At 37.3% G+C, this 18,147-nt stretch overlaps 1 protein-coding gene across 1 annotated transcript in view; it reads left to right on the top strand.

Moving 5' to 3' along the window:
* Window positions 1-18,147, top strand: part of HEPACAM (hepatic and glial cell adhesion molecule) — a 1,477,529-nt gene that overhangs the window by 426,074 nt on the left and 1,033,308 nt on the right. The window contains exon 2 of the mRNA XM_044081198.1: window positions 13,256-13,597. Within this exon, the coding sequence (XP_043937133.1) occupies window positions 13,256-13,597 (342 nt within the window). The remainder of the gene's footprint in view (window positions 1-13,255; window positions 13,598-18,147) is intronic.

Here is an 18,147-nt window from a genome sequence, read left to right as displayed (position 1 = left end):
TTAGATAGAAGGTTTAGAAGGAAGACATTCGTGTAAGGATAGGGTTGCTAGAGAAAAGTGGAGAATAAGCACAATACATGAGTCATTTAGGGCCAAGACATGTACAGATCTGTGTTTTTAGTAGGGTGTCAGTTTTAAAGCTGTGTGAGTGGGGAAGATTGCTAATGCTCAGTGGGAGTTTATTCCATGATAAGGGAACTGAGTAGCTATATAGGTATCGTCCTATCATTCTTTTTGGCTTATAGATTGCTAGGAGAAAGCTACAAAGAGAGCAGGTGGGGGTGTGCAGGGATATGGGAGAGGAGATAGTACGGCATGTGGTTGGTTTGTGGAGTATGCAGTGTATAATGGCCAGTAGGGGGAGTAAGAGATGATGAGGAAATTCAAGCCAGTTAAAGGCTAGTAAGCAATGGCAATGATGAGAGTTATAAGGCTGATTCGCAGCGAATCTGGCAATTTTGTTGTGAGTTTAAGCCTGGACCTTAGAGAGGATTGTAAGTTGGTCAGGATAGGTTAGGTATACAGAAGAGTAGGAAGAAGATATGCATAAGCAACAGAGAGTCTGGAGTAATTTGTGAGAAATTTTTATTTCTGTAAAGTAGTGGTAGTTTTTGATGTGTTTTTTATGTAATTTAATATATGAAGATCAAGCTTAAGGTGGTTGTCAATGACCACACCCAAACGTTTGGTGTGTGTGTAGATGTTTATGACAGTGTTGTTAATTGATGAGATGGTAAATGATGATTTATGATGAGAAAAGGATTGGGGGAAATAGAAGAGTTTTTTTTTTTTTAGGACTAAGTATGAGTTGGTTGTTAGCAAGCCAATGTTCAACAGAGAGAAAGAATTTTTGGGTGAGTGAGTGGAGGTTAGCCAGATTGTCACAGGTGGAGATGATAGTAGAGTTGTCAGTGTATTGTATGAGTGTGGATTGAGTGCAGGAAGTGTGAAAACTGTTAGTGAAAATGTTGAATAGTAGTTGTTCAAGAATAGATCTTTGTAGTACTGCAATACTGACACAGAGAAATAGAATAGGAGGGGAGCCATTAGACAGACTGCTGCCTGTTTGTGAAGTAACTACAGAACTATGAGAGGGAAGGGTTAGAGATATTGAGGTCATACAGTTTGTTAAGGAGCTTAGGGTGGGTGACAGTGTCAAAGGCTTTGGATAGATCAAGGAATAGACAGGAGGCTAATTTATTATTGTTTCTGACATGTGTGATAGTTTGGGTGAAAGAAATGAGGGTGGTTGTAGTGCCATGGTTTGGGTGGAAACCATGTTGGGTGGGTGTGAGTAGATTTTCATGGAGTAGATAGTCCAGGAGCTTCTTATGAATGAATTTTTCTAGTAGCTTAGAGAGGGGGGATAATATGGCTATGGGGCTATAGTTTGAGAGGTCGGCGGAGTGTCCTCCCTTGTGGATAGGAATGATTTAAATTGAACAAATGAGAATGAAGGTCAGTAAGGAATACATGAGAGACTAAAATTAATATTGAAAACTGCCTTGAGATCTAGGACAAAATCCAAGCTTCAAATCAGTTTGCTCTTCCAGTTCTATCTTACAATTTTGATGTTATTGACTGGCCTCAAAAAAGTATTGAATCAGTTGGACACAAAAACAAGAAGCATGCTTCAGTCTTTTCAAATGATACAAAAATCAGTGTATACCAAGATTATATATTTCTCATTCTGAAGGAATTGTGGGCTTCCTTGAAACTGATTACATCTATAGATAAACAGTCTTGGGACTGTGACCTCATCAGATCCAAACACAGTGAAAATTTTAAAATATAAGTCTAAGAGGACATCTTTGTTTAGTTTAACAGAGGCATTCTGGAATTAAGTAGGAATGCAAATCAAGAAGTAGACAAGAATCACACAGCAACTGCATGTGCCAAAAAATAAATAAAGAGTATAAGAAAAGGATCAGATGTGAAGGAAAAATATTGGAAAGTCAAGTGTAAAGATATTCTGGAAAAAAACTCATGTTGGCTAAGATTTGATGCGGGACTGATTAAAGAGAGGTGAACTGAAACCAAAAGATAAAAGACTAATAATGGTAGCCTAGGATCGTTTAAAATGTGGGCGAAACAGACAAATGCAAGTTGTGTAAAGAGTTGTGTTTATGAGAATGACTACTGCTGATATTCTGTATTCATTGGCTGTCTGTCATTTCAGTGTAATATATCTCAACATTCCAAGCTTCTGTCAATAAAACTCAGTTTTTCCATTTTTGGCATTCTGTTACTTCTCATCCCTGTGACACTCCCTCCCCATTCTTTACCTAGTTTGGTCACATCCCTCTTTCCCATCTTACCCCCTCCTTCATTTTTAGTTTTACCATTCTGTCCAGTATGCCTCCTAGTACTGCATGTTAGTTTATATGCATTTTTTGGCTTTATTATTACTTCTGTGTTATTGTTTTTGTCATTCACTATCTGTCCTTTTTAGAACTTGTACATTTGTAACCCATGTTTAGGAAATAATGTTTCTATATCTTGTGGACACAGCAGAATTTCTGTTATATTAAAACTTTTCTCTGCAGGTTTCCTCTAGAATTAGTCTATTCTCAGCTAGAAATACAGTTAACAAACACCAATACCTATATACACATGTACATACATGCATGCATACATGTACTGTATATGTGCATACATACATACATACACACATGTATACATACACACATACATACATGTACATGTACATACATACATGTATATACACATACATACATGTATACCTACACACATGCATACGTGTATAAGTATCTGTACGCAGTCTTGTGACATTTTATTCACTTCCTCCACAACTCAGTCACAGACTCAGAGAAAAACTTGTATTTTGAATTTATATTTAGCATTTAGTTTACTTATCATATGTATATACATTAAGACTTGGGGTATTCTTTTTAAACACCTGTATTAAATTATCACTTATAGATTAACATATAAGTCAGCACTAAAACATTAAAAGCACTACACCCTCACAAACTCCCCTTGAGTACCTCGTTCCCCTTTGGCCCTTTTTTTTCAATTATAAAGGAATTCCCAATACTTTTCTAGCATGTCCAAAGGTCAGTTGTCAATCTCCTCTCCGGTCCAGCTGGTGAATCTCGGAATCTTGAGGCAATGTTACAACTGCCTCATGTACACAGACAACCCTCTCCTCCTCCCAACAAATTCCAACACATGTGAGAGATGCAACCATATAGCCATACTGGAGGCTAAGCTCTCAAGGCAAGTACAAATATGACTCAGTCATTGTCCATGCTGGTGTGAATGGCCTGAGACGTACCTCCCTGGACTACATGAAAAGAGACATAGAGGAGCTCTCTGAGCATGTATCCCAGGCCGGTATGACCCTGACCTTGAGTAGCATCTTATCCTCACCAAGAATGATGCCACAATATGAAGTCAAGATGATCAATTTCAACAATTGGCTTAAGTATTGGTGTCATTCAAAGGGGTTCCAATGCCTATCAGCCTGGGATGACATGCTCGACAAGCCACGATGCTTCGCTAGGGATGGCTTGCACCTGTCACCCCTGGACTTTCGGATATTTGCAAAGGCTCTTGCTACCCCCATAGTGACTTTTTTAGGCAAGGCTCAAAAGACAAACCCACCTCCATAGGTATCACAAGGGATAAGAAACTACGAGTAATGCTACTCAATGCCAGAAGTCTAAACCTCAAGATGCACGCACTCAAAACTCTCCTTAGCATGGAGAACATCGATATTTGTGCAGTAACAGAAACCTGGTTCAAGGCTCCCGAGAGCACCCCAGCACTACCAGGTTATACCTCATACCATGCTTTTCGGCCCCAAAACATGGACCGTACTACAAAGGGAGGGGGAGTATCAATATTCGTCAAAGATACCTACACCTCCAGGTTGGTGGCACAGCACAAAGCATCAGAAACTATCCATGTGCAACTAACAGTGGATAAAACTGCCTTCCAGTTTATAGCCTGCTACAGACCACCCTCCCAAACCCAGGAACCCCACTCAGCCTTCCTGAGAACACTGGAAAATATGAATGTCTCTCCAAACACCATTATATTGGGCGACTTCAACTACCCAAACATAGACTGGAAGCATTACTCTAGCTCCAATGCCCTAGCCCAAAGGTTCCTAGAATTTATAAACTCAAATGCTATGGAACAACTTGTTACCACTCCCACAAGAGGGGAAAATATACTCGACCTGATCATCACCAACATGGGGACTCTATGCTCCAGACCAGAAGTGTATCCCTCACTGGTAAGATCAGACCATAAACTAATCTCACTGGATATTCACATCCCGACTCCACCCCCTGCCCTGAAAACCACAGTGAAAAACTTCTCTACAGCAAATTTCACACTCCTCAAAACCAAGGTGGAATCCTTCAAACCCCCCGGGCCTGTGAAAAATATGGCCCAGACCGTAGAATCCTTTATAAACGCATTCTATGAACACCTTCAGGAATGCATGGATCATGCAATCCCAAATAAAACCAAGACCCAAACCTCCAAAGGCAGACGTCCTGTCTGGTGGACCCCAGCCATAAACAAACTATACAATAGAAGGAGGAAGCTACTACGTGATAGAGCAAAAACCCAAAAAGGGAAGGCATCTCTGATCAGTATTAGCAAAAAACTATGGGCACTCATAAAATCATCTAAGGCCAGCTTCGAAAGAAAAATCGCACAGGACACTAACGATTATCACAAGGCTTTCTTTAGCTATGTTAGGAACCTGGGTTTGAATTCCCAGATATGTTCAGATTTAGTCAAAAATGACAAAAAATACACCGAACCCGAAGACATTGCCAACATCCTAGCTGACAGGTTCAGTGCAAACTTCTCCCCCCCTCCCCACCAAAAGGGCAAATATTTATCCCAGCAGAGTGCTGCCACTGACATCTCAGATGCTCAGGTAAGAGCTGCCCTCTCCAAAGCAAAAAATACAGCATCAATGGGACCAGACGGTGTCCCGGGCTGCGTCCTACATGAACTCCAAGAAGAGCTAAACCCAAACATAAAACTACTGTTCAATCTCAGCCTTACTACAGGATATGTACCCAAAGAGTGGCGTACAGCAACAGTGGTCCCTCTCCACAAAGGTGGTGCCTCAACGGATCCTGGAAACTATCGCCCCATAAGCCTGACTAGCTTGGTCTGCAAAGCTATGGAAAGGATCATCATGGACCTCATAAATAAAGATATTGGGGACCTACAGACACTGGATCCTACCCAGTTCGGCTTTGTTAAGGGCAGATCCTGCCTCTTAAACCTGGTTGATTTCTTTGAAACAGTCACCAAGGCCACTGACGAGGGGAAGATGGTCCACACAGCCTACCTGGACCTCGCAAAAGCCTTCGATACAATACCCCACTCAGGCATTATAGATAAGCCCACCAGCTTAAATATAAACCCCTATGTCACTAGATGTGTTGCAAACTGGCTCAAGGACAGAACCCACATGGTTAGAATTGCTGGAGCCATGTCAGACTCCAAACCAGTTACAAGTGGCATCCCCCAAGGCTCAGTCCTGGGACCTCTCTTGTTCGCTATATATTTCTCAGAGGTACAGGCCAACACGGAAGGACTGTGGCTGACTAAGTTCGCAGATGACTGCAAACTGGACGCCATAATCGATTCTCCAGCCGACACAAGCATCCTCCAAAAGGGTCTCATAGAAACAGACAACTGGTGCCAGAGCCATGGCCTCAAGCTAAATGCCAAAAACTGTATAGTCATCCCCTTTGGCAAAAACAAAGTGCCCACAAATTACCACATAGATGGTAATCCATTAAGTACAGAAGAAGTAATTAGGGACCTGGGGACCCAAGTTGATAGCAATCTCTCATTTGACAACCACATGGCCAAAGTGGTTAGAAAAACATTTTATATAGCCCACCTAATCATGAAGGGATTCCCATCTAGATCAGGGGAGGTCATCGTGCCTCTTTACTTATCCCTCATCAGGCCCATAATTGAATACAATGCCCCTTTTGGGATGTACCTTACCAGACACCTGCAGCAACTGGAAAGACCCCAAAAGTACCTCACCAAGAGGATCATAGGGCTCAAACAGATGCCATATGCTGCCCGGTTAAAGAAACTCCAGCTCTAATCAGTGGCATACCGCCTGCTCAGAGGTGATCTGTGCCTGACGTATAAAGCCATATCCAACCCGGAATTAATGGACATGCTGCACCTCAGAAAATCCAAATCCCATCGAGCTACGCGCTCGAGACTTGAACCTCAGCACTGAAATAAATAGGACATGCTGGAGGGACAGATTCATAACCTAGAGGCTCCCTTCACTCTGGAATAAAACCCCAGTCCAGGTTAGGCAGAGTCCCTCATTGACTCTCTTCAAGAGGAATCTTGATGAGTGGATGGGAGATAGTAGGTTTACCCCTGGTATCACTTCTGTGTCACTGTTAGACAGAGGCACAGTATACTAACCTCGAAAAAGGGCATAGCAAAATTAATTTAAAATGGGTGGCGAAAGCCAAACACACTCTGGCTAGGCTTATAAATGCCCTAGGGCAGATAGTCTAGTATGAACCTATGAACCTATGAACATACATTAATAGAAAAGAAAAGAAATATATGCAATATATACTGCATGAAAAATCATGAATATGTTTTCCTGTTTTCTTTGCAACACCTATAATTTACTCTAATATTACATACATTACTCAATTTCTGCCCTCTCTTAATCCTCACTCATCCTCCTGAACATTACCTTGCATGTATTGGTCCCACAAATTCCATTCATTTTTATTTAATTTGTTTCTTGTTTTTTTCTCTTTCTAAAGATTCCACCTCTAGTTCTTTTATTTCTTTGACAGTATTCAATACTTCAATTTACAGGTGATTTAGATTCTAATTTCCATTCTCTATTAATTGTTTTCTTAGCAGCCAGTAACATTAAAATTAATAAAGCCTAACTATGCCTGACCTTAATATGTCTATGAATTCATATCATACCCTATGTCCCAGCTCAAAAGAATAATTTCCTTACTTACAGACATTTGCTCCCCCAATATTTCTTACAGACTACTCTATAGGGAATTTTTAAATTTGCCAACTCATTGAACCCCCCCTCAAAGAAAAAGCAAGATCCCATTTACCTGTCTCTTCCACCACACCTCCAGCATTTGCTGTCTGCCTGAGGAAAACTTCTCTAAAGTCAGTTTGGGGAATAAAAATTCCTATGCAAACATTTCCAAGCAAAAATCTGAAAAATCTTCTGTAATTTGTTCCATATGTGGGAGCCACACATATGTACTTCGTTTATCCCTTTATAATTGCGTTTCCAGTCTCTCTTCCCAATCTTTTCTAACCTCCTCTGATTGACTCTTGTAGTCATCATGCAGTATTTTATATGCTCTACTAACTATCCATTTTTAATTGCAGTTTCTGTTGTAGACTCAACTAAAAACTCTAGTAGAATTAGTTCTTCACTTAGGACTGCCCTATTCCATTCGACATTCCAATATCGGCCCCTATTAGGGAAGGTAATCTCTAACCTGCAGTCCACACTTCTGCTTGGCCTCATGTCTCCCTTTTACCTTTCCTTCCCTTGTTATCTGCTTCAAATAATTTGTCTCCTTTGCCAGTTTTCACCAGTAAATACCAGCCCCCTCTTTTCTGATTTCTTACCCTTACATACAGTAATCCCTATTAGCACATTTTTTCCCATTCCCATGCAGACATGGTACTTAGAAAACCTTCTGCAACTTTATGAACATAATATTATGTATGTCTGTTATTCTCCTTAAGAATATGCATCCAAAATCCAATCTCTCCTAATTTCATGAACTCTCCCCGTTTTATCATCCCCTTTCCACTTTGATCTGTAACTTTCTGCTTGAGTTATGTATTTTAACTGCATATCTCTTAAATATATATACAGATCAGGTAATCCTAAACCACTTTGTTCTGGGGGAGGGGGTCAACTTATCCCACTTAACTCCCTCAGCTTTCCCTTCACAACTAAATTTCTTCAACTCTTTATTTTTCATTGCTTGGATCTTACTATCCATATCAATAAACAATAGCTTTCAGTTTCTCAATTTTTTATTGTCTTTTGTTTAGCCTCTTCCCACATATTCTTAGCTGCTGTAACAGAAGCCTTTTTAATCTATACTTCATCTTATCATGTCCCCATAAATATGGGCATTGCTGAACCAATTAATGTGTAGGCATATAGTTTACACCTATAGCCTTTGTTACATCTTCATTCATTTTATATCCCTAAAAGACTTAAAACTCTCACAATGTTCCACAAAGGTGAGATGTCCTTTCCTGGATTTATCAAGCACTTAATAACATCATCTGTAAATAAAGCCCACTTTTCTTGATTATCCTACCAATTATATCCTTGAATTTCTGAATTCCTTAATTCTTTGTTAGGGTTCTAAATATTAAGCAAATAACAAAGGAGGAAAATGCCATCCGTGCCTGGTTCCTCTGTATGACATAGCTTATCAGAGAGGAATCCTGCCATTTTAAATCTTGTCTAGGATCCTTCATATATCTTCCTAATTAACCTTATTATTACATCAGAGAATGCAAATGCTTCCTTTGCCCTATTATTAAAATCCCAGCTTACTTTCTTGAAAGCTTTCTCTGCGTAAAGACCCACCAACAACAGTGGCATTTTCCTGCATTCTGTTTCCCTCTGAATCATCATTGTTCTAGTGATATTCCAAATCTCCACTGAAAATGGGCCTCACGCCCAGTTGGACCAACCCAGTTAACAAATGTCAATAAATAAATAAAAAATAAATACTGTTTTTGGACCATGCTATCCTATACAACTCCCACCTTTCGAAGCCCAAACCTGTTTCTCCGAGTATAAATGATGCGTTAAAAGTTACCTACTATAAACACAAGCTCATGCCTTTTTCATACAACACTTGTATTACAAAGACAATAGGCAGTAAGAACTTAAACATCAATACAGAAAATTAATCAATTCTCTAATATTCTGACAGAACTCACATTATCTCCATTAGTCCTACTCTTGAAAAATAAGGATTCAGCTCAAATTTAATTTTACTTGTAATAAAACAGTAGGAAAATTAAAATAAAAATCCATCTTTACTTTTTTTTCAAAAGAAAATCTCTGTACAGCACACTGTAGACCCAAACAGTCCATTCAAACTTTTATTGTTACCTTTCTTGTCTTTCTTATCAGCTCACTTAAACAAGCTAAGATGAATTTATTATATTTAACTGATGTACTGAGAAAACTAAGTGTAATGCCACGGTGGTACGGCGGTAGCATTGTTACCTCACAGCAAGAGGTTCTCCCGTTCGATTCTTGGTTTGGCTTGGGAGTGCCTTCTGTGTGGAGTCTGCATGTCCTCCCCGCGGTTGGGTAGCGTTCGAAAGACATGCATGCATGAATGGGCGTACCTTCGTTGAAGGTTGGGCGTTGAGCTGGCACCTCGGCGTTTCGTAAAAAAATCTACTGCCAATCATTAGCGGACCGGAGTTCCGCTGTGGCGACCCCTTACCAGGAAAAAGCCGAAAGACAAACAACAACTGAGAAAACTAAGTCATGTAATACTACACATATGCACAGTACATCACCTTTATTGTCTAACAGAATGAAAAAAAATATATAAACTTTATAAGCACTATTAGAATACATAATATCAGAACAAACTAAAAAGTATTAAAAACAATTAAATAAATCTTTGTTTTAAAAAAAGTATATGAATTCTCAGAAAAAAACTGTAGGTACTTTGGTCCTAATATCATGAATTATAGTTCAGATGAGGCCCCCTTCTATGATTGCTGATATATCAAATAGACACTTAAATAAACATGACCCCCATTGTGAATTAGGAGATGTTTTTCATATCCTGGAAGAGGGTGTTAGTGAATTCATGATAAAAAGTTAAAAAGAACTGCTCTGTGGACCCCTGACTGTGTATCTGGACTATCAATTGGTACAATTATAGATGCCTTATTTTCCCATTAACACGAATGTTTAATCAGTTACTAATCATAGCTTTTGTGCATGAAGAATGTATTAAGTCCTATGTGGCACCTCTATAAGGGTGGTGAAGGACACAATATTTCTAGTAATCTTAATAGTGTAACTTCATTTACAGATAAGTGATTTGAATGTTGTTTACTATTAGGGTTAATTAGTAGTAACAAAAAGGGAGCTACAATACAAATAAATGTAAAATTGTTTCTTCTTGCACAACTATGGGGGTGTTAGCTTAGGATGTATGAAGTTATCTAATTGTGAATACGTAAAAGAACTAGGTACCACTACTATGAAAGGGCTACATTTTAAGGATCATATAATGGATAGCATACATAAAACAATGAGGAAAATTAGGTTAAAATTAAACACAGTAATGATAATGAATATAGACACAATGACTGTCCTACTTAGGTCAGTGGTTAGACTTTTAATCTATTGCAACTTGCTCTTCTATATCTTGCCCATGACAAAAGTAGGTGTCCTCGAAAGTGTTCAGTGGAGTTTTACAAAAAGATGAGAAGCTGTGAAAACCTGCATTACTACCAAAGACTGGAGAAATTAAACTTATACAGCATAGCCTATAGATTTTTGAGAGGCAAGCTGTATGTGGCCTTTAGGGGTGTGGGTAATGCAACCTTAAGAAATAAGCTTGGCTTATCCTTGGGTACACAATATCACAACAGCAGAATTACAGATCCACTGTTTAAGCTAGCACTAAATAAAACAAACAGAAGAGACTTTTGTATCACAAACAATACCTAATATATGGAATAAATTGCCCTGCCAATTAAGTGAGTGGAAACATTAACAACTGTCAAGATGCATATTGATCAATATATACCAGACAGAAAATATACATTGGGAAGTCGCATTTCCAGAGGGACTTTTGTTCTAAATGGAGTGTCACTGGAAACTTATGAAACCATCGCTGAATAATTTCAACAGTTACAACAGTTATGAGTGAAAGAAGGTCCTAAATACAAAGACATTATCTGAAAAAAGTAATATATTTCTTTTGTTTCTTTCTTTTCTTAATAATGTCATTCATACCTCTCAACTGTACAGATTTTTGCAGAATATCCAGATTTTTGCCTCAAATCTTTGGTGCGTTTTCATAAATTTGTGATTTTCTGGCAAATTTGTGGCAAATCATTAAAGACTGAAGTTGGAAAATAATGATAGAGATTTGAGTTTTAGACTTCATATGCTTCGGAAAATTCATGCTAATGCAAAAGCTGTTATTCTATCAACTTTCTAAGTTTGTAAGAGCAATATTTAAGAATCATCCCTATTTCTGGGCTTCTGCCCCACTTTTATTTATGACTTTTTCCAGATTTCTTGCTCTAAGAGGTTGAGAAGTATGATGCCATTGTGTAATTGCAGTACATCATGCTGGATATGTGTGATGCAGGTTTGCCTTGGCTGGTTCAGTTTGTCCACTCAAGTTTACCTGAGTATAATAAATTACTTAATGATTTGCATTTATGTAAAGGGATTAGATAATATTTTGTGCAAAACTGACTATTTCAACAGAATGTTTTTTTTTCACCTTGCAGGTGTGTTAAATGCTACACAACCTTTTACTCATTCAAAATGACAGAGCATGTCACTACACATGCATCAGGAAATTATCTAGGCCTTAAATCAAAAATACACCTTTTAGGAATTTGGAAGTATTACCAGTTTAGCAGAAATATATCACATAAAGCTAGTTATTTCTACTGACTTTACTATACAGGGTTAGAATTTCAAACAGTTGGTCATGAAAATCAGTGAAGCATGAATGATAAGGACCTGTGAGATTACTTTATTTTTCCTAGTAACAAGAAAAAGAGGTTATACATCCTGAATGGATTAATTTATGTTGGCAGGGAAGAAGGATCCATACTGCAGGTTGTGGATATTGGTAATTTTTTTCAATAAAACACTACAGTTAGAAGTAAGTAAGTAAGGAGTTTCCCTTCAGCTGGTTTTATATGAATGTAAGAAATGTATTAAATAAACTTAATGAACTGAATTCTCCATTGTACACATTGATGTTTTTGTTTTTGCAGTAGTTGTTAACCTTAGTCAATAGACTGAGATATGGACTTCTTATCAGGAATGTAATATCTGATAATGTAAGGCACAATCCTTTAAATTCCAGTTCCAGAATAAAATACAGCAAATTCTAACACTTTATTTTACTTCTTCAAGCCTTTTTACAAGGGGTGGTGGATGCAGCGGCCATCTTACTTGTATTATCTTAAAGATCACTGTCCCATGGGATAGAAGAAGCACTATGAGATGCATCAGTTATGGAATTATTAAACAATTCCTCATTTAGACAAATTCTCACTGTTCCGAGGATTGCAAGTGTGATCCTCAAATTATCTGTAGTCATCCAAGAAGTGTACTATGCTTTCTTTCTATGAGTAGATGAGGTACAAAATGAAGAAAGGTTTACCAATTTATCTAACAAACTACTGGCAAAAAGACTATAGCATGAGCAGTCTAGGATTACATAGCTTGCTATGTGAATATCATTTAAGAAAGAGAGAGAGGGGATGACTTCTGGGGACTTCTAGAAGAATTCGTACTTCAGAGTCCTACTAGATTTTTATAATTTTGAATTATTTTAATTATTTGTCTACTGTTCAGCCAGTCAGTGCTAGTGGTTGATAAGAATTTACATCAAATAGTTCAAGATTTAACCAGAGGCAAATTATTATTGGAAGCAGGTCTGTATGATAAAGAAATAGGTGTGGTAGCTCTTCTGGGAGGCTTTTCTGATGATTGGCTTCGGTATTGTTTACATTACGCAGCTTGATAAATGTAGGGAAAGTAGTTGACTCTTTGAGTGGGACTGTAAGACTGATAATTAATAATGATATCAAGAAGAGCAGTGTGGTTACAATACATTTTAACAAACAATCTCAGCTTTAATCTTTTATGAACTTTATACTTACGAAATTGCTTATTGCTATTTTATATTTTTTAATTCTGTGTTTCCTAAACTTAGATACCTAAATGTGCATATAAATGCAAAATTTTATTGTCTCCAAGTAAAATCTCTTAGAAAAATTACCAAATATTCCTTAATATCAAACATATACAGCCAGATGGATTACTTGCACACTGTGCTCACCATTCTTTTATACATTTTTTTATTATATTCTGTTTTATTTATTTATTTTTTTGATAAACTAATCACAGTGTTTATGTCTGTAAGGTGTAAATATTTTGCTCTTTCCTCCTCTTTTCCAGTTCAGGTGGAAGCGGTAAACATCACCTGCCCACATTCATTGATCCATGGCACATTTGGCAAAGCAGCCCTACTTGCAGTAACATACACAAGTACCAGTGCTGACAAACCAGTGGTGAAATGGCAGCTAAAGAGGGAGAAACCAGTAACTGTGGTGCAGTCCATTGGGTCAAAGGTCATTGGCAATCTGCGTCAGGAATACAAAGACCGAATACAGATTTTTGATAATGGATCTCTTTTGTTAAACAATTTGCATCTGGAAGATGAAGGGTCATATGAGGTTGAAATTTCTATAACAGATGACACATTTACTGGAGAAAAAACAATTAACTTAACTGTGGATGGTAAGCAATGTTTTTCTTTTTTTTTATATCCATTTCCATTTTATTAAGCACAGCAGTACAGGACAGCAGTATATATACCATATCAAATAGATAGATAAAAACCTTTATAATGAATGATAATCATTTAAGCATTTCATACATAATACCTGATAATGCATGGTAGATTTATAAACGTTTTCAAATTTAAGAAAATACTTGATAATGTGACAGATTTATAGATATTTTGAAGTTTAAGGTATGACACTAGAATGAGTACAGTGTATATACAGTGAAACAGGATACTTTTTATTAGCTAGAGTTGTATTTATTGTCAGTTTATAAATGTACAAATACAATACATAGAATTTGTATGAGATAATGTCGTTTGTGGAGAGGTACTCATTCATAATTATGTCAGGTTTTTCATACTATTTTATTTATTGCATAAATAGTTTAGTTTGAGACAGTTAGTGATTAGAAGAGATATCTGCACAATACATATGGATAAATTGACTAAAACATGAAGGCAGTATGTGAAAGAACTTACCATAGTGAATAAAGTAGATGACTGACTGCACAACTCCATTTTATTTATACTTATAATTATTGCTTGTCTCAAATTTGAGTTCATTTTTTATTGATTTGATTGAACATTTTAGAATATGTTTGGTTGCCTATAGTTATAACATACAAATTTCCATATTTCCATTTGTTATGTTGTTTGTATTATGTTGTAGTGATTGTATTTGCTATGCTTAAACATCAGTACACACACGGAAATGCTTATTTTCAGTTACAAGATCAGTTATTAAATATAATATATGAGGAATTAGAACATAAGTAATATTAGAGGAATTATGTAATATCAGTCACAGTTTACATGTGGTACAATCCTGAGCTGTAGAGTAGCATACAATTAAATATTTCCTTTTGGTAGGGGAGAAGATTAATAACAAGGACTTCTGGATTGCTGGAGTTGGTATCCTAATATCTAATTAAATCACAACTATGTCAATCCAGGTTTAAAAGTTACTTGATGAGTGTGGCTCCCTTAAATAAGTTTGAGGGCAGAAATAAGGACTGCATTAAAACATGCTGACTACAGTGACAGCATTAAAACATGCTGACTACAGTGACCACAATAAAATATGCTGACTACAATATCTGCATTAAAACATGCTGACTGCAGTGACTGCATTAAAACATGCTGACTGCAGTGACCACATTAGAACATGTTGACTAAAGTAATATGTAGCAGCATCATAGCTCTCAACCTCTTCATACAAAAAATCTGGACAAAGCCAAAAATAATTGGGGGGAGCCCCAAAATCAGGACAATTTTTAAATATTGCTCTTATAAACTTAGAAATTTGCTAGAATAAAAAGTCTTGTGTTACTGTGTATTTGCTGAAGGATATGAAGACTGAAACTCAAATGCCTGTCATTTCATTCAGTCTTCACTGATTTGTCACAAAAATCCAGAAAAAAGCATGTATTTTCTGAGGAACAGACCAAAACCTTTTGGCAAAAATCTAAACATGTTTTGAAAATCTGGATAGTTGAGTGGTATGAGCAGCATTAGGAGAAATGCCAGCATGTACAAGGCTATATTTTTGTAAATGTGTAAGCTGAAGATAGTGGAAAGCCTTTATGATTTGAAAGCATTAGTTTAGCAACAAGAGATTGACATGGGGACAGATAGTGACCTTTTATTTTAGGACATAAATGTATACCTGTTGCATGGAGTTTAAATGTCATCCCCACTAGTTATTACATTAATAACAACGTACTAAGCATGCAGTCAGTTGTGAGGGACTTGGGCTCGCAGGTTGATAGCAACCTGACTTTTGACCAGCACATTCCTCTGTTGTAAGGAAGGCTTTCTACATGGCTCACCTCATAAATAAAGGATATTTCATCCAGGAACAAGGAGGTCATAACACCCCTGTAATCCTCCCTTATCAGACCCATTATCAAGTACAATGCCCCCCTTTGACATGTACCTTGCCAAGCACCTGCAGCAGCTGGAGAGACCACAGAGGTTCCTGACTAGGAAAATCCAGGGTCTCAAACACCTATCCTATACACATAGGCTAAAAGACCTGCCCTTCTACTCAGTCTCATACAGACTGTTCAGAGGTGACCTGTGACTGGCATACAAGGCCATTTCAGACCCAGCCTTGATGGAGTTGCTGCATATCTGTGAGACAAACTCTGTTTGTGCAATCCACATGCAAAGGCCTTAACCTGGTTTTTGACATTAATAGAACTTGTTGGTGGGATAGATTTGTGTCCCAAAGACTCCCCCATCTGTGGAATTGACTCCATATCAAGCAGAGTAACTCTCTAGCCCTCTTTAAGAGGAACCTGGACAACTGGATGGGAAACAGAAAATACACCCCTGGAATCCTACCTGTGTCCCTGCTGGACAGGGGAAACAGGTGCTGACTTTGAAAGAACATGGGTGAAATTCTTGGCTACGCTTATAAGGGCCTCTGGGCCAATATCCTAGTATGATCCTATGAACCTATGCTGGGAGACTAGATAGTCAAGTAATCTGGATCTAAATTGACTTTAGTAATTAATTTTGATTTTTATGCAGGGCCCATAAAAATAACCATTTGTTCAATTTATTTGAAAGCTTGGAAGAGGAATAAATCACGGATTTCTGGATGGTAGAGAATACATCATATCTGTACACTTAAAATGTCTATCAGGAAGGTCATAAATGACAGAGACACTGTGAATGTGTAAACCAGCTCCTGAGAGTATTTACTATGACTGTCAGGTGGTAAAGAACTGACCAAATGGCATGCAGCCCCCTGCTGTGTGTTCCTTCTCTGTGGAGTTTGCATGTCTTCCTTGTGTTTGTACAGGTTTTTTCCAGGTGCCCTGGTTTCCTCCCACATTTAAAGATATTGCAGTAGGTGGAATGGGCAGTCTAAATTGGCCATACATGTGAGTGTGTGGTGTGGAAGAAAAACTGCAGCAGGGATAGCCACCCAGATGTATGAACATTAGCTGTAGATAATTGTCCCTACTGAAGTGACACCCTGATCCCATATGCCCATATGTGAAAATGGGGGGAAAAGAGGTTGTGGCATTGGATGCCCTATAGGTAAAAGATCACTGTCTTAAAGAAATACTACCGATACCATAGCCCTCGTTCTAGAAAATAAGTATGGTATATTAATGATAATTATGTGCTCATTGTCAGTGCACACAAAGTCTTACATGTGATTGCTTGAAATAAAAAGAAGACTATCCCATTTCATAAAATATATAACTTTTCAGTTTTCAGACTCTTTAAGGAAACTATTAAAACAATAGAAATTGTGAAAACTGTTTATATAACTACTGAGTTAAATAGAATGCTTACAATGTTTGAGACTTCATTTTTTTGATTCACATACCTTTTTTAATGTAGTGTTATAATTTTTTGTCCATTAGTCTTTATTTCATTAGTTCTTTCTTTTACATTTGTGTGTTTTTCTTCATTTTTTTAATGTTCTCCTTTTTCCATTGTTTTTCTCTGGTTTATCTTGCTGTTTGTTTTTTGTATGCATTTATATCATTTGCCAAGATAGTTCATTTGTGCTTGCCAAAACCTTCTTTCAGTGGAGGCCTGGGGAGAAAAGGTCCACAAAGTACTTTACATGGACAAACAAAATAATTCAGTGCTGTTAAAAACATGTCTATATCTATAAATTATAATACACAAATATAAAAGTACAAATGGAAACACAAGTAGAAGTCATAAAACATTTGTAATATGACAGAAGTAAATACAGGTATTGTATTGTGTAAATATATCATGAAAAAATATATAGAGAATAAAGCTTTCCTGAAGTTCCAGATGAAAACTAAGGTAGAGGCAGTATAGTGCAGTTCTTCGTAGGCTGAGTAGTGTAATGGAAGAGGGTTGTTGGCAATGTTTTATAGAGGCAGTTCTTGATGACAATATTGTAGATTGAATTATTTAGTCAAAAACAGCATAAGTGTAATGTTAAAGGCAGAGCAGAATTAATAGGGGTAGTATAATGTTATCCAGATGGTATACAGGAACATAGCCAGTATGGTTAATGATATTGGCTAGAGTAAGACAGTTTTCAATCTTATGCATGTTAATAAGCTGGTGTAGTAACAGGCAGTACAGGAGTTTGAGACAGTTTACCTCCCAGAGAGCTACACAGTGGTGGTCCATATACTACTGTTTGGCTCTGCAAATATTAATATTTTATTTAAGCTTTAAGTTTAGATAGTGTGTGGGAAGGTTGATTAGTACTGGTTGGCACATATTAGAGAGAGAGGCCTTAAAGTATGCGTTTGCCATTTGTCTTCTTGTAGTATTATCTTGTCTCTGTAAAATGAGATGCATTTTTGGATATGGTGGTGTCAAACTTTTAAGTAGTTATTAATGATGAACTCTCATTTTTGATTTTGATACTATTTATTCTTTATTTTTTTACAGAGGGTATGATGAGTGATTTTCTTCATGGTAGATAAATGTTTTTGTGGTAAATAATAATAATTTGGTATTATTAGGATTTAATAGGAGGTGAAAGTTGTTC

The sequence above is a fragment of the Protopterus annectens genome, chromosome 8.part0 (assembly GCF_019279795.1).
Source record: "Protopterus annectens isolate FY-2018-M chromosome 8.part0, PAN1.0, whole genome shotgun sequence".
Lineage (NCBI taxonomy): Eukaryota > Metazoa > Chordata > Ceratodontiformes > Protopteridae > Protopterus > Protopterus annectens.
This window is presented reverse-complemented; position numbering and strand designations above follow the sequence as displayed.